Source organism: Helianthus annuus, chromosome 13 (assembly GCF_002127325.2).
Source record: "Helianthus annuus cultivar XRQ/B chromosome 13, HanXRQr2.0-SUNRISE, whole genome shotgun sequence".
NCBI lineage: Eukaryota > Viridiplantae > Streptophyta > Magnoliopsida > Asterales > Asteraceae > Helianthus > Helianthus annuus.
The window spans coordinates 156,238,537-156,254,950 of NC_035445.2; the positions used below are offsets into that span (position 1 = coordinate 156,238,537).

At 38.2% G+C, this 16,414-nt stretch overlaps 2 protein-coding genes across 3 annotated transcripts; both read right to left on the reverse strand.

Moving 5' to 3' along the window:
* Nucleotides 1-984: 984 nt before the first annotated feature.
* LOC110899871 (putative disease resistance protein At3g14460) lies at nt 985-6,534 on the reverse strand. Of its 2 annotated transcripts, none has more exons than XR_002570597.1 (4): nt 4,781-4,872; nt 4,566-4,681; nt 3,573-3,937; nt 985-1,177 (listed from the first exon to the last, which is right to left on the reverse strand). XR_002570597.1 is itself a non-coding variant. In XM_035981673.1 (4 exons), the coding sequence occupies exon 1, from the start codon at nt 6,410-6,412 to the stop codon at nt 5,207-5,209; it is 1,206 nt and encodes a 401-aa protein (XP_035837566.1). In that variant the 5' UTR covers nt 6,413-6,534; the 3' UTR covers nt 985-1,177; nt 3,573-3,937; nt 4,566-4,681; nt 5,056-5,206. The 2 variants fall into 2 exon arrangements, 1 of the variants encoding a protein (XP_035837566.1); XM_035981673.1 differs by lacking the exon at nt 4,781-4,872 and adding an exon at nt 5,056-6,534.
* LOC110902037 (putative disease resistance RPP13-like protein 1) lies at nt 6,501-15,745 on the reverse strand. Its single transcript, XM_035982420.1, has 4 exons — nt 15,330-15,745; nt 7,127-8,432; nt 6,554-6,974; nt 6,501-6,506 (listed from the first exon to the last, which is right to left on the reverse strand). The coding sequence occupies exons 1-4, from the start codon at nt 15,736-15,738 to the stop codon at nt 6,501-6,503; spliced, it is 2,142 nt and encodes a 713-aa protein (XP_035838313.1). The 5' UTR covers nt 15,739-15,745.
* Between the last annotated feature and the right edge of the window lie 669 nt (nt 15,746-16,414).

A 16,414-nucleotide genomic window follows, 5' to 3' on the forward strand; every position in this document is an offset into this window, starting at 1 on the left:
TTTTGGATATATATGATTGATAATAATAATAATAATAATAATAATAATAATAAATATCTTTCATGTAAAAAAAATAAGCCATTTTTAACTTGTTTTTTTGTTCATTTACATTTTACTATTTTAGAAAGATATTTAATTTACATAAAATCTACTAGTTGCACCAGTAAAATCTACTAGCTATATAGTTTTTTTGTAAATTAAATATCTTTTTTACAAAAAAAAAAAAAAAGAGTTAAAAAAAGGCTTAAATTTTTTTAGTTTTATCTAAAATACCTAGCTATATAGTTTTATCTAAAATACCTAGCTATATAGTTTTATGTAAATTAAATATCTTTCTAAAATAGTAAAATGTAAATGAAAAAAAAAATGAGTTAAAAAAAGGCTTAAATTTTTTTATATGAAAGATATTTATTATTATCAATCATTTCAATCCAAAATTGAAAACGAGTAAGGTTTACATTATTTAAAACGAGTAAGAAATTTAATTTACATAAAACTTTATAGCTAGTAGATTTTATTTAAAATATCTATTTAAAAAAATACTGGTGTAACAAATAGATTTTATGTTAAATAAGAAATTTAATAAAAATATGAAAATAAAAAAAAATAAATAGAGTTTATGTTAATTAAGAGATATAATAAAAAGATGAAAATAAAAAAAATAAATAAATTTGGTAAAATTGATTTAAACTTAAATAAAATTAGGTGTTAATACCCAAATGTGTTACATTGGTAAACTTAAAAAAATGCAAGGGTATTTTAGTCATTAATTAACTAATTTTGGTGTTAGTACCCAAAGGTGTTACAAAATTGAAACCATAGAACCTAAACCTGTTAAAAAATAAAGTTAGTACCCAAAGACGAAATTAGGTATAAACCACAGGACCCATTTGTGTAATTAACTCTTACTTATATGTACCATTTATCCATTTGAATGTAACCATGAACGACCAGTATTGTTGTACAAATACTATTATTTTATAATTTACAGTAAACGAACATCAGCATACTTATATTAACAACCAGTATTGTTATACAAAACCTTTCCACTGGTACAAGTAGCTTCTTATCCCCATTTTCGTCAACCGGTAATTTATCAAAATATTTCCATGCTATAAAATGGTCTCTACTCGAATTGATCGAACTAGCTTCATCCTCAATCCAGATATTTTGGCTCCTACAAACAATAATTAACTAATTTTTAACAATTAACAAAAAAATATATTTATAGATGACAAACTATGATAGAACTATTTAGTAAACAAAAAATAATAAACGAGCTGAGCTCGAGCTTGAAAAACTACCTATGAACCGAGCTCGAGCTTTAGTCTTGATAATGTTTTAAAATCCGGATTTTATATCGTACCGTATTGGGCTCAGAAACGGTTTAACCGGGTATACCGGACGGTTTAACCGGTTCTACTGGACGGTTCAACCGGTACTACCGGCTGGTTTGAACCCGTTTTTTGCCCAAACTTTTACATTAAATACCCATCTTGACCCAAAATTTGTTAATGGGTTTATTTTGCCCGGCCTACATATAATACATCTGAATCCATTCGTCCATTCCAGCAAACAAACAAGAACAAAACCCTAGAACTGAAATCTCCATCACATAGTTCTTAAGGGTAAAGTTCTTGTATAAATAATCTTAACATACTAAACATATAAATTGAAGGAAAACTCAAAAAGACAATGTGACATTTTTGTAATTATCAATAACTATCAAAGTTACTATACAAATATACCTAAAAAAAACCTAACCCCTCCCCCCCCCCCCCCCCCCACAAAAAAAAAAAGAAAAAAAAAACCTAAAAAAAATTGTTAACGAAATGTAGCGAAATGTAGCGATTTTTTAATAAAAATTGTTAAAAAGAAATTTTTTGTGTTTTTTATGTATTTTTGGTTGAGTTCACATTTGTATAGTAACTTTGATAGTTGGTGGTAATTACAAAAATGGCACCTTGTCTTTTTGAGTTTTCCTTCAATTTGTATGTTTAGTATGTTAAGATTATTTGTATTTGACCTTTTGCCTAGTTCTTAAAATGTAATTCAAAATGATAACTTTCATTGAAAACTGTTGAAAATTGCTCCTTCTTCATTGTCAGCATGGTCATAAATTAGGTTGTCATAGCTGTTCGTTGAGGTTTAAATCAATTATGAATGGTTAATGTAGTTCGATTCATCATGTTAACTTTTGATTAAATTACTAATTTACAACTTCTCAAAAAGATTAAACAACAGACCTAATTTACATATCTTTTAGCAATAAAATCCAGTGAGTTTGAAAAATCAGTAACACATATAAACCCTAAATATGCGTCTAGATCGCTAATTATCTCGGAATCATACATCGTCACATCGATCATGATTACCCACCATGTATTTTGAGTTGGCCCATTAACTTTTTCATTTTTCTTTTTATATACCCATTTCAACCCCCCTTAAGTATATATGTCTACCCAAAACAGCCCATGACTTCATTTTTAAAGTCCAAATCAACCCATGTTCAAACATTTGGGTCAAAATTGCCAGGCCTAGTATATATGATCTGATGATCATCATTCATAATATTATTAGCATGTTTAAAAATATAATTTCATGTTTTGGTTTCAATAATAAAAACCCATGTTTATTTGAATGGGTTTGATTATTTGGGCCTAGATGAGATCAGATGGGGGAAGTTATGTGGTGTAAAAGAAATAACCGAGGCCAAGTATCTACGTCAATTGGGCAGCTAGCAACCTTGGCCCATGAAATCATGTTTATTGGAAGAAGCCCATTTTCAAAACTCACTTATATTTTCTTCCATTACATGTTTTCACTCCTCAGTCATGTCTGCCAAAAAGCCCATAATCATCTTCTATTTGATAAACAAATACAACGTTGGTCACATATCACCACCACATTTCATCTCACCAAACTTTCCTCGCCGGAATCTGATACGTACCAATCCAAAATGGATGTCACATACCCATGACATCATGCAATCCATCTAATACATCAATGCAATCCATCATGGGTTAAGTTTACTTGATTTAGTTATTACCATGTTTTCCTTGTTTTGTTCCTTATTGTTAGTTAGTACTAGGTTAGTGGGTTAGTTCTGTTTTGTATTTAAGCAATCATGAATTTATGAAAGGCAAGAAGAAAATTCAAGAACAAGTTGTTTACATTTTTGTTACTTTCAAGCTTAATTTGTTTTATTTATTTAGGAGACTAGCCGATCTCGAATTTGGCTCTATCAGCATCCCTCTATGACACCCTAAATAAGGGTAGTTGCACGGTACCCCTGACCGCGGAAGGGATCTCCCTTCCCAGTTCACCACCCGACAAGGATCCCTGGCGGCAAATATCCATAGCCATCAAAGAGGGGTAAGAAACATGTTTCGAACCCGAGACCTCGAGTGTCCTCGGTCCGGCTTTAAAGTGGGTGTCGGTGGCCACCAAAGTGGCACTAATGGGAATTGAACTTGAGTCTCCATTGGAGAACCCAAGTCATTCCACCACTAGGCCACTTGTGGTGGTTCTAAATAAGGAAATGAATAGAGTAGGAAAGAGTAACTTGTTACCTTTTTCTTCAAGCCACCATATAAAGTGTTCACAAGTAAATTTTACTCTAAGACGTTCGAGACATAACTTGGGTTAAGCTCTCACAAGTAAAAGGAACGAACTTTTAACCATTTTCACCTGAACCGATCTGATCTGTTTTCTAAAGATGCAAGTTTTAACCGAACGAGTTTCAATTTGTTACGCAATCCGGCCAAGCTGCCCGTTTTCCCACTCATACCCCTTAACAAATTTATGACAAATTAATATCCTCCTTTCCCTGATCAAATAGCGTCAATTACCGAGGTTATTCTTACATCCTTGCTACTCATATTGTATGTTCATCGCCCTGGTTGGAATCTCAATGCAAATAGATCGCCGTAGAGCTCTACATTCAAGAATAGGAGATCGGGTTAGTATTGAAGAAGCATCAGTGAAATCCAATGACAAAACTCTATTTTAGGAGATCCATATCATGAATCTTTCCCTAAGATGGATTGAATAAGTGCCGCCCAGAAGAAATCCCAATTAAAATTAATTTTGATAAAGTACACATGTGGATAAATACAATTCGAATAGAACAAATGGAAGTGCATCTAAAACTGTTGAAGAACATAGTAATGTTGTTGATGATGCTTTGGTCATAATCATGGTCTGAGTTACTTCATGAATCAACTTATGAAACTAAAAAAGAAAGCTACAAAAGATCATACTAAAAGTTTTTCATATTGTTATAGTAATAAGACAGACTGACAAGAACTAAATAATACTGTATGGACTGAGCAAAAACGTGCGATGACCAAAAGACGTACTTAGCACGCTGCAATTGTGAGTCACGAGATGGGAAATAAAATCAAACAGAATTCATACACTCAAAAAAATCATTGAACTGTCAAAACAAATGTGTATATATCAACTCAAGAAACATGTGTGGTGCTATCGAAAATGGACTCTATAACAACTCAATTTAATGTAATCACAAGACTAGAACATGTGAATATGGAAAGAGTTCTTACATTACAAGGCAGCTGTTACATGTTCCTTTTGGGTGCCACATCCGAGTTTGAGGCTTTGCATAATTTGTCTCTGGCTAAAAAGTGCAACCTCTCTTTCTCTTTAGGATCAATCATGTCTGAAAATAAGATAGAAAACCCAATTAAATCTCATAATTTCTACACTGTAAAACTTGAAGAAAGTAATGTTGTAATTTGACGATGAGATGACTACATACTTTCAATGATTATGTAAAAACAAAACAGGGGAGTAAATTTCAGTTGTTGATCTGCAGATAAACAATTGCATGCTTATTACAATTTTCAAGAAACTTAGTTGTAAGAGGGAGTAGATATTATGTTACTTTTTTGTGATATTTATATTAATAGACACACACAAAAGATGAACACTCAGTAGGCATGTCATCCACCAGATTTAAATTTGTTTGAAATAAAGAAATATAAATCAGTTTCAGTTATATAATTTACATTCACTAAAGGGGGAGAGAGACACCTTCATATTAACTTCATGATTGAAGAGGGGGAATGGTGATAATACAGGGAATATGGGAGATGAGGGGCCAGTAACAGCCTCTTTCACTGCATCTTTCTTTCAGATTTGGACAATAGTTGATCGCTAAACTCAAAAGCGAAGGCAACAACATTTATGGTAGATCCACCATGTTTGGGCAATTGGAAAAAGATAGATGTTGGAGGGAAGTGAGGCGTTGGAGTCCCATTGAAAATGATTTCAATTTCCCAAATGAAATTATTTCGAGACGAGTAACAGATGAAGGAAGAAAATCAGCAAATTGACAACTACTGCCCACTCCATCATCACCGTGTAAGTATAGCTCAACAACCGATGTTGGAACATTTTGAGTGCCCCACTCAGAGATAGGCTTCTTCAACTTTCCTATTGTTAGGGAATGCAACTTGGGAGGCCAAACCCCACGAGGAAAAGAAGCATCCATACTTGGACAATCTGTTATATGGAGATACTTCAACAAGGTTAAACTGGACAACTCATTGTCGGGAAATGACTCCAGACTTCCACAATTTATTAATTTCAATGTGGTGAGGTGAACCAAGACCTTCAGTTCAGTTATTGATTTCAGATCTGGCCAATCATTTATATCTATAACTTCAAGCATTGGCATGCTTCTTGTGTTGTTCATGATCTCGTGTCCTCCCCATTCCCTTTCCGAGAGTTTCTTACAACCACTAATGTAAAGTGACTTCAGTTTCTGCCCTCCTGATGGTAAGGAGATAACTGTCATTGAAATACATTTGTATACAATTAAGTTATCAATGTTGACCGGACACTTACAGCGCTCCATATTCTTACAAAGACATAGATCCAACATTGTAAGAGATGTGAGGAAGTTGCTCCTACAATTATACTCCTCTTTCTCTCCTAAACTCACCATAGTATCACATCTATCTACTTTCAATTTCCTTAGATTCACAAAAAACTTACTTGCAATTGCTTCTGATTCCCACAAGTATCTTATTTCATTACAATCTGTGATGCATAATTCTTCGACTGCCCCGAGATACTGTATAACACCTCTCCACACCACATCATTAAGCCTTAAAATATGACATATATCCAACTTTGTGACTGATGAAGCTAATTGAACCAGCCTTTTCAACACACCACTGTCACATTCAGTTGTTTCCAAAACATTCAATGAAGGTAGTGTTTCAAGTGAGACTTCAACCAAACTAGGACAATTTCTTATATGAAGTTGTCGAAGGCATGGAAAGACAACCCCGCTATTGGTTGACCATTTCTCCCACCTTGGCATGTCTACAAAACTTAGAATTTCAAGCGAAGGGCATTCTAGACTAGCCCCAAGTAACTCCATACCCACAACTGTCACCCCATCCAAGCCTTCAATAAACAACTCCTTGAGTAATGGTAGCTGCCCAAGTGGTGGTAGAGATGTGCATTTTTTACAGCTACGTATTGACACATGCGTCAATCGAAGAAACGAGGGATCTCCTACCCAAATTGGAAACTCTAATCCCCCGTATGACCCAATTTTGAGTTGTTCTAAATAATCACTATGAGGCTTTAGCTCATTCAAGATCTCTTTTTCAAGCATTTGGTCTTGAGAGCAATCCAACAAATCGCTCCATTCAACCTCTAACTCACTCCTCTTCTCTGAAAAGTTCGCCTCCCGTGCATGAATTGCATTTTGCACTTTGTTCAAACCCGCAATGAATATTTTCCCACATAGATCTTTTAACTCTTTCAGTTCTGTTATTTGAAAGCCACTTTTACCTCCAATAATGATCTTGGAGAGAGTTTGTAGGCTTTTAAACTCACCAATCCCTGACAGAGTGTGATCCATAAGGTGAGTGTCCCTGATGTCAAGATGGCATAGGTTTTTAAGCTTTAAAAAGCTCTTTGGCAACTTAGTTAATCTATTACAACCAAAAACAATTAATGTCTCTAAATTGTATAGATTGCAGAGACTTTTTGGTAAATGTGTGATTTGAGTTTGAGATAGATTTAGATACCTCAAGTGTCTCAAAGTACTATATGAAAACCACTCAAACTTAGAACCCTCAACAACGGTAACTCAGGAAGTAAGCCAATCAGACTCTTGTTCGACAAGAATGAATGTTGGCGACTTTTTTGCAACGCCAAGAATGTTCCTGAACTTTTAGCTCTTTTAAATGTCTCAAACGTCTTATAAGTTACATATTCCTCATGAACAAATGACATGTGACGATAATTTTCCAGCGGCTTCTCTTTGATGTGCTTCCCTGTTTCATTGTCATACCTTAAGAAAAACTCACCTGCAACGGATGTCGCCAAGTCATTCATCAAGTCATGCATCGCAAACAATGATTTGTTTTCTGGTGCATGCTGAAAAAGTGATCTTGACAGCAACTCGTCAAAATATTCATGGCCCGAACTTTCTATTTTATTGTTTGAAGCTGTCTCGTTTAGGAACCCTTCTGCCATCCATAATACAACCAATTCATTCTTGTCAAACATGAAACCCTTTGGGAACAAGGAGCAATATGCAAATAAGTGCTTCAAACGTGCAGAAAGATCATGGTAACTTAGTCGAAGAGCAGGGACAATTCCACCTCCATCTTGCAAGCTCCATATCTCACTATATAACACTTCTTTCCAGTACTCTTCTTCATTCTTTTTTGTCCTTAGTAATCTCCCAAGTGCTATCAAAGCCAAGGGCAAGCCGTCACATTTTTTGACAATACCTTTACCATGTGGTTTGAGTGACAAATGTGAATCAAAGTTACTTACACCTAATGCATGTTGAGCAACTAAAGTCAAAGCCTCGTCCTGTTGCAGGCACTGTAGCCGGTTTAGATTTTCGCAACCCAACTTTTTAAGCAATCGCTCCTTCCGTGTTGTCATGATGATTTTACTTCCGGGAGCACATGCATGAAACGGTCCTACGAACGTTTCCCAGTCCTCATAACTTTCACTCCATACATCATCTAGTACCAATAGAAATCTTTTCTCTCTTAAGTGATCTCTAAGATCTACTTGAAGTAGATTTAAATCTCCAAATTCCTTGTGTACCCCTGCCACAGATTGAAAGATAACTTTGCTTATAGCAAAGCTATCAAAGTCATCCGTAACACAAACCCATGCCTTGAGTTCGAAATGATCCTTGACTTGCTTTTCGTCATACAAAAGTTTAGCTAGAGTAGTTTTACCTACCCCGCCCATACCAACTATGGGAACAATGCTAAAGTTTGAATCACATGGTTCAACTGCCAACAACTTAAGAACCAGTGCATCTTTCTCCGCTTGCCGTCCAATAATACTAGATGCAAGGACAACAGAGGTTTGAAATCTTCTGTTGATATTTTTTGGCCTAGTTTCCTCTTCCACTCTCAAACTGACGACGAGGATCCCCGCTTGGGCTCCTCATCTAGGCTCATCGCCCTAGATTGGTGGCTGGGCTCGAGCCCACTGGTGTCTTTCTCGGTATATTTAGTTGGTTTGAGTTAAGCCCACTCTTGGATCGGCCCATTAGGGCTATGGCCCAAATATCTCATTATATAAGGAAAACTTCCTTCTCCTAGAAGACAGAATATTTTTCCCCACAAAAAAGGTTACTCCTTCCTTCCCTACTCTGATATTACTCCTGCTCCTTCTCTCTAAACTACACTCTTTACTTGCACTTATAACTATCATTGCCATACATGATACTGACTTGAGCGTCGGAGTGCCCACGGGGTGAACCCCCTCGGGCCCTCTAACTAGATCTTCATGTGGTTACAGCCCAAGACCCGACAAATCGCAAGAGGGACCGTCACCATGACGACAAGATGACGAACCTGAGCCGGAGCTCACCGAATCTAAGGTTAGTACCGCCAAACTCTCTGAACCACCTCAGGGATTTGGGGATTCGACATTGGCGCCATCCGTGGGACCGAGTACAAGCGTGTCTCGGTCTCTTCATATGAACGGCCAGATCTGCTCTCCTCGTGTAGTTTACACGATATTTAGGTCTGCCTACACATCTCCGGTTAACACAGGTTCCAAATCTTGCACCCCCTTTTTACATCATAATGTGTTCTACGGATATCAACACACTTTTTAGATCTATACTACTCCTGGTCATATTATGAACTCAAAACACAGATCCATGTCTATGTTACTTATTTGCTAAGTAAATAAAAAGCAACTCTTTTTTACTGATGTGAAAACACATACGGGACTAAAAAGAAAGTAGAAACGATGTTTTACAACAAAATATCTTTCTTAAAAATTGAGGTTTAAAATGCTTATGCATGGGATACAGGCATATCCTACCTATTGAAATGTGATACATAAATCTCGATATAACATCATGGATCTTTGTTTTTGGGGCAGCTTTATGCGTCCTCCAAACTTTATCGTTTCCATGAATAAGGTTATGGATCTAAGAGATAAAGTCTCGCTCATGAAGAATTTAAAAATCAAAGCCTCGCTCATAAAATAATGAAGTAGTGCTCCAGGAGAGTATGAATTTGGTTTTTATTTTATTTCCTCCGAATAGTATATGGTGACTTGACCAATGCACAAAGTCAGAATGCTTTTGCTTTCCTTTGGAACAGGACACAGGCATAACTTTTATGTCATATCCATTACAAAAGGTTAAAAGACATACACTTGTTAGTGCATAAGTTACAACTATGTAAAGCATGGTGAAGTACAAGTCTCTAAGGCATATCCACATAGTAACTAAGGCTTGACCCCTTTTATTTAATTTGTGAGTATGACAGATGGTAAAAAGGTAATTTACCTTTTCAAAGTTTTCAAGTACAACACAGGGGCATAACCCCTTTTCTTCCAAAAGAAAGATAAATTAATAAACATGAAGTATTTTCTGTTAATAAATCTAAATGTGTTAAAGTGACACACATGTATTTCTGGCAAATGCATGTTACTCCCATATTTCATAATCACATATATTCAAAAAGTTTACACATACTTGGGTACGTGGACACCCATATTTGTTTCTAATATATATAAAAAAAAAGGGTGATGGAAAGAGAGTAAAAATTTAGTTCAAATACAACTAGATAAGATGTGGTCCAACTACTATCATTTACCTTTAAAGTACAAGCGCACATCAGCCTTCCTAAACGTGCTTTGGTATGTACATACGTATACACCAACTCACAGTACTTTTGTACTTTCGCACAAGACCTACCTTTTTGTTAAAAAAAAATGATAAAAGATATTGACTATATTTTTATTGTGAAAACAAAAAATATGAACGAATCATTAATCTGAAGCACAAATCCTTATGAGAAAGTTACAAGGATTTGTTACTCATGGCAAAAGGAATAGTACAAACTAGTAATGCACAGGGCACATGTACAAAGTAAGTTTCTCTCTCTGTGAAAAATATACTCTTTTAACATGATGTGACCTTACTTTTTGAAAAAAGAAAAAGAGTAATGATATCTCACTCTTACCAATATGATAAGATATTTTTTATAAAAAGAAAGTTACTTTGACTTTCTTATGAAAAATAATAATATCTTGCTAGTACCAAGGTCCTTCCCCAGGACCTTTCTCAGGCCCTTCGGCCAAGGTCCTTCCCCCGGACCTTCCTCAGGCCCTTCGGCCAAGGTCCTTCCCCAGGACCATTCTCAGGCCCCTCGGCCAAGGTCCTTCCCCAGGACCATTCTCAGGCCCTTCGGCCAAGGTCCTTCCCCCGGACCTTTCTCAGACCCTTCGGCCAAGGTCCTTCCCCAGGACCTTCCTCAGGTCCTTTTGCAGGGTCCTTCCTCAGGCCTTTCCACTTGGCCTTTCCCCAGGACCTTCTACAAGTCTATTCCCCAGGTCCTTCCTCAGGACCTTTCACCAGGCCCCTTGCCTTGGCCATTTATTCAGGTTTTTCCACCAGGTCCTTCCTCAGCCTCTTTTCTAGGCCCTAACACAAAACATTTACGTAAGGCCCTTCTCCGAAGTCTTGCATAATACACCACTTCTAGACGAAGATTTATTATTGCCATTACAACGTTGTTAGGGTACGTAGGCTACCCCCATTAACGATATGATGATCACATGTCTTCACGAAATAAAGCATGAGGCACAAGTGCTTGTACAAACATCACAACATGTTTAACGCATAAAGAAATTGGTCTTTGGTATGACTTACATTTTTGAAAGTGTTTTTGTGACGAGTATCGAAGCATGAACATGAACAACACAAGAAACTATTAGTCACGACCTACGGGATAGGTCGACTGGATGACGTGCACCAGAGAAACAATACATGATCTTTGAAAAGGCATTGAAGAATAGTGATCACCTTAAACATCCTTAAACAAGGATATAACTTCGGGTAGGAGGAAAGTGACACAACATTAGTAAAAGCAAGAAATACCTTTGTGCAACATTGAACTGGGGGACTAGTATGTCTAGGGGGATATTGTGGGATAGAGTTTTTGCTAACCTCGGGATACTCTCATTCAACAAAGAGTCATATGCTAATCTGCCGAATACATCTATCAGCTATATCCTTGCGTACTACCATATCTCGGATAAAGACATCACTCATTAGAAGTGATTAGGATTTAAAAGACTTTCGATACTCATCAAAAGTAACTATATTCCTTATTCACAACCGATGGTCTAAACTGACGGGATCGAGGACATCTTATTTTATAAGTTCAGTATTACCAACTACGCTTGACAACACTGAACTGGGAAGCTAGCATGATATAACACCATGGGATCCTACATTGAAGACTTCTCGAAAGGATCTTTATTTTTGTATTACCTCCTCTGAAAAGGATTAAGCCCCTCCATAAGTTCTCATGTTCAAAGATCTCGGAAAACAAAAAAAAAGGGAGGGAGGGGGAATGGGCATGGACTGCCTTACTAATTCCTCCACTGGAAGAAAAGAAAAGCCTGGGTTGTGTACTTAGCTCCTTCCCTGAAGAAAAAAAAGAATAAGAGGATCACGTTATCAATCCTCCATTTGAAGAAACGAGGAGTCTGGGCTACGTAGCTGACTCCCCTCAAAAAGGGGAAAGAATCGACAGACTGTGTTATTAGTCCTTAAGGAAAATCAAGACGCCCTCCTTGAAGACGGAAGACTCCCTGGACTACGTTGTTAGTCCTTGAGGAAACCCTGGACGGTCCTCCCTTGAAAAAGGAAGAAACCTTGAGCTGCATTAGTAGTCCCTCCCTTGAAGAAGGAAAGAACCTAAGCAGGACAATACGAGAGGTAAGTTCCCAACACTCATATTCCGTACTTTAGATGGAAATAAGCTCCCTCCATCAGCTCCCATCTACAAAGATTCTACAGGGAAAAAGAAAGAGAGGAAAACCTTAACAAGAGCATTTTCGCTTTAAGGAAAGTGAAATCCTCCTATGCTCAAGAAACCCTTATCTGCCGGAACAAAACGATAAAGGCTAAAGCAATCTGGAAGTCCCTTCCATCAACAAAAAAATCCCTTCTCTTGCGGATAAGGTACCTCAGCAGTCGCTTACAAGAACAGGAACGTATACTTTCTGTGGAATTAAGTCCAGGAAAAGTTCCTTCCGAGATTATGAAGAATATCCCATTCCCTGGGATCAGGTGTTTTAGAAGTCCCTTTCATAAACAGGAACACACCCCTTCCTCGGGACTAAGTCTTGAAGAAACTCCTTCCAAGAATAGGAAGGAACATATCCCTCCCTCGGGATTCAGCCTTGAAGAAACTCTTAATCAAAAGATGAATTGCAAGTAATATGAAATGATAAAGTACAAGGGCCGTTCGGTCATTAATCAAAAGTTGAATTGAATGAAAATACAAGAGGAATGTGGGAGGTAATTAAAGTGGGAGTAAATGAGTTGGGGATCCAATGTGTCATTATTTAAAACATAAATGTGGGAGGTAATTAAAGTGGGAGTTTCACGATGGGGATTAGTATCTCTGAGGATTAAGTCTTGGAGGAGCCGCCTCCGAAAAAATAAGGATGTCCCCCCTATGTGATTAGGGGTCTCGTAAGTCTCTTCAACGAACAGGAACAAGTTTCTCCTAAGGAAAAGGAGGGTATCCCCTCCCATGGGATTAAGTATTGCAGAAGTCTATTCAACAAACAGAAGTGCACCCAGCTACGGGATCAAGTATTGGTAAAGTTCCTTCTAAGGACGGGAAAGTACTCCCGTCCCTGGGATTTGATATCTGAGAAAAATCATTCTTGAGATCTCGCACTCGAACAACTTATTTCAAAAAAAAAAAAGGAGAGGGGAGAGCCCCCTTGACAAGGGACTTCGAATCTGAAGAATCCCTTCCTTAAAAAGAAAAGATCTCCGCCACAGGTCTGTGTTTTAGAAAGTATATCTCCAAAGAAGAGGAGCCTCATCTCGAGGTCACACACGTTTGAAGAAGTCTCTCTAAGAGGAGAGGGTTGCACATTCCGTGGGCACCCATTTTTAGAGAATTACAACATCCCTCAGGGGAGGAAAGAGCCCTTAATAAGGACTCACATAGGAAGTTTCCTTCGACATAACAAGTGTTTTTAAAGGCCTCATAAAATCTCTCCAAAAGGAGAAGATGCCACCCCTTCTCGAAGAACAAAAACCTGAACGGTTTGAGGACCTTGCTAACAGGTCAAACAGGATCATCCAGGCAGACGTGTGGAACGATCTTACAATAAAATGAACATGTACATAGGCATACAGACATGCCGCCTTAATCAAAACAAGGCAAAGCCCGGCCGTGGGGCTAGGACTAAGTCGACTACGTCCAAAAAAGCCGAAGCAGGCATATGAAAGTCCAAGTGGCCCAAACGCCATTGGACAACAGGCCCAACAGAAGCTTTAACAACTTAAAACAAGTTACAAAGCGGGCCTAGGCAAAGCTTTAACAACCCAAGCAGGTTACGAAGCAAACTTGTACAAAGCTTTAACAACCCAAGCAGGTTACGAAGCAAACTTGTACAAAGCTTTAACAACCCAAGCAGGTTACGAAGCAAATTTGTACAAAGCTTTAACAACTCAAGCAAGTTACGAAGCAAACTTATATAGAGCTCTAACAACTTAAACGAGTGACAAAGCAAACTATAGAAAGCTTTAACAACCCAAGCAGGTTACGAAGCAAACTTGTACAAAGCTTTAACAACCCAAACACGTTACAAGGCAAACTCATAGGAAAGTTTTAACAACTCAAACTTATACAAAGTTTCAAACGAATCACAAAACGGGTCTATACAAAGCTTTAACAACTTAAAAAGTTACAAAGCGACCCATGGAAAGTCTTAACGGCTTAAACAGGGTACAAAGAAAATTCATGAGAAAGTTTTAACAGTTCAAGCAATACAGAAACCCTCATTAGAGGAACACAATACAAAGGGTACAACACGGTAAATAAGGCATCGCGGTCGATGCCCTTTGAGAAATCACTCTCGAACGAGTACTTTGATTGAAATGCATCTAAGAAGTATATGCAAAGATGGTCTAAATAGCATAAACGCTATAAAAAAGCACTATCGAACAAATGTATTGGGAAAAATGCCTTCAAGGAGGCATAGATTGGAGTAAGGTATTGTGCTACCCTACTCGAAGGGTCACCTTGCTATCTTGAGTACTAAATGCAAGGTTGCCCCAGGGACAACTAAACAGGTAACTTTGGCAAAACGTGCTTTAGACTACATATGCCAGATGGATAGGAGGAACGGTTGAAGGGCGGATAACGACCCGCCTAGATTGTCAGGGACTGGAACAAGTCTTGCGCCCATTCATGAGTGAATAGACTGGGACTAAGGATGACTTGACGACGAGGATCCCCGCTTGGGCTCCTCATCTAGGCTCATCGCCCTAGATTGGTGGCTGGGCTCGAGCCCACTGGTGTCTTTCTCGGTATATTTAGTTGGTTTGAGTTGGCCATGTCCTGATAAGCCCACTCTTGGATCGGCCCATTAGGGCTATGGCCCAAATATCTCATTATATAAGGAAAACTTCCTTCTCCTAGAAGACAGAATATTTTTCCCCACAAAAAAGGTTACTCCTTCCTTCCCTACTCTGATATTACTCCTGCTCCTTCTCTCTAAACTACACTCTTTACTTGCACTTATAACTATCATTGCCATACATGATACTGACTTGAGCGTCGGAGTGCCTACGGGGTGAACCCCCTCGGGCCCTCTAACTAGATCTTCATGTGGTTACAGCCCAAGACCCGACACATCGCAAGAGGGACCGTCACCATGACGACAAGATGACGAACCTGAGCCGGAGCTCACCGAATCTAAGGTTAGTACCGCCAAACTCTCTGAACCACCTCAGGGATTTGGGGATTCGACATCAAGAGCATCTCTCTCCTCAACTAGATCTTTTAATTTGGTGGTAATACTATCGAACTTGTTATGCTTGCTACCCCCTAGGAAATTTGGGATTAGCTTTCTTACCTTGTTGGTGATGGCTTTTGACTCGCGGATGAACTCACGATGCATAGCTTCAGTTGCCAAATCATCGAGCACGTCATCTATGTCATAAGCCAAATGTTGTAGATCATTGAGCCACCTTTTCACAGATTGATTAGTTATCTCCTTGTGAGAAGCATAAGTAAGCACACCTTGGATTTGGATTAATGATCTCTGCCATTTCTTGATCTTAGCATCGATTCCCTTGTTGCGAGCAATGCTTTTCAAAGTTGCGGAGGCCAGCTTCTCAAAGAGCACAGGGAGGAGTGCAGAAAGCACGAGTTCAGCCATTGATTACAGTGAGATTGTAGAGGTGTAGATGAAATGGTGATGTTGTGAAGAGTTGTTTATAGTTTAAAGTGGTTTAAATCATTAATTTTACTGTTAAACTCTTCAAAATATTGTTGTTCACACTGTTCACAGTCAGGTTAGCACTGCATGCCTAAATATTTTAATAAAATTACTTTTGGATTTTTCTGTTTAGTTTATTTTTCATTTGGTTTGCTTCATATTAAAACCGAGTTTGATTCAGTTTATTATTTGATTTGTGAGAATCAAGAGTTCGTTATAGATGGTTTCAGACTTTCAGCCAATCACCATCCAGATCAGTACCTGCCCTGCCGGCCTGGCCCCTATAAATTTTAATAAATATATTTTGGTTTGATTCCAGTTTTTTTTAACGGCAAGGAATGACGTGCCAACCACTGTGACACCCGGCGCTGTGGCTAAGGTCGACTACTCTACCGTCGCCAGCCCGTTGGCTCTCCCAGATGCGTGAAACTCAACTTCCACCCGCCCGAAGGCAGGACAGTGGAATAATCGGTAGAACCTCGCCTCCCATCCAAGACGAACCGGCGCCACCCGTATTCTCGCCCTTCACTTGCATGCCACAGAAAATAACGGGGAGAGTGGGAGTCGAACTTGGGTCACAAAGAACACGAAGTCTTTCCCCAACCACTCCACCACT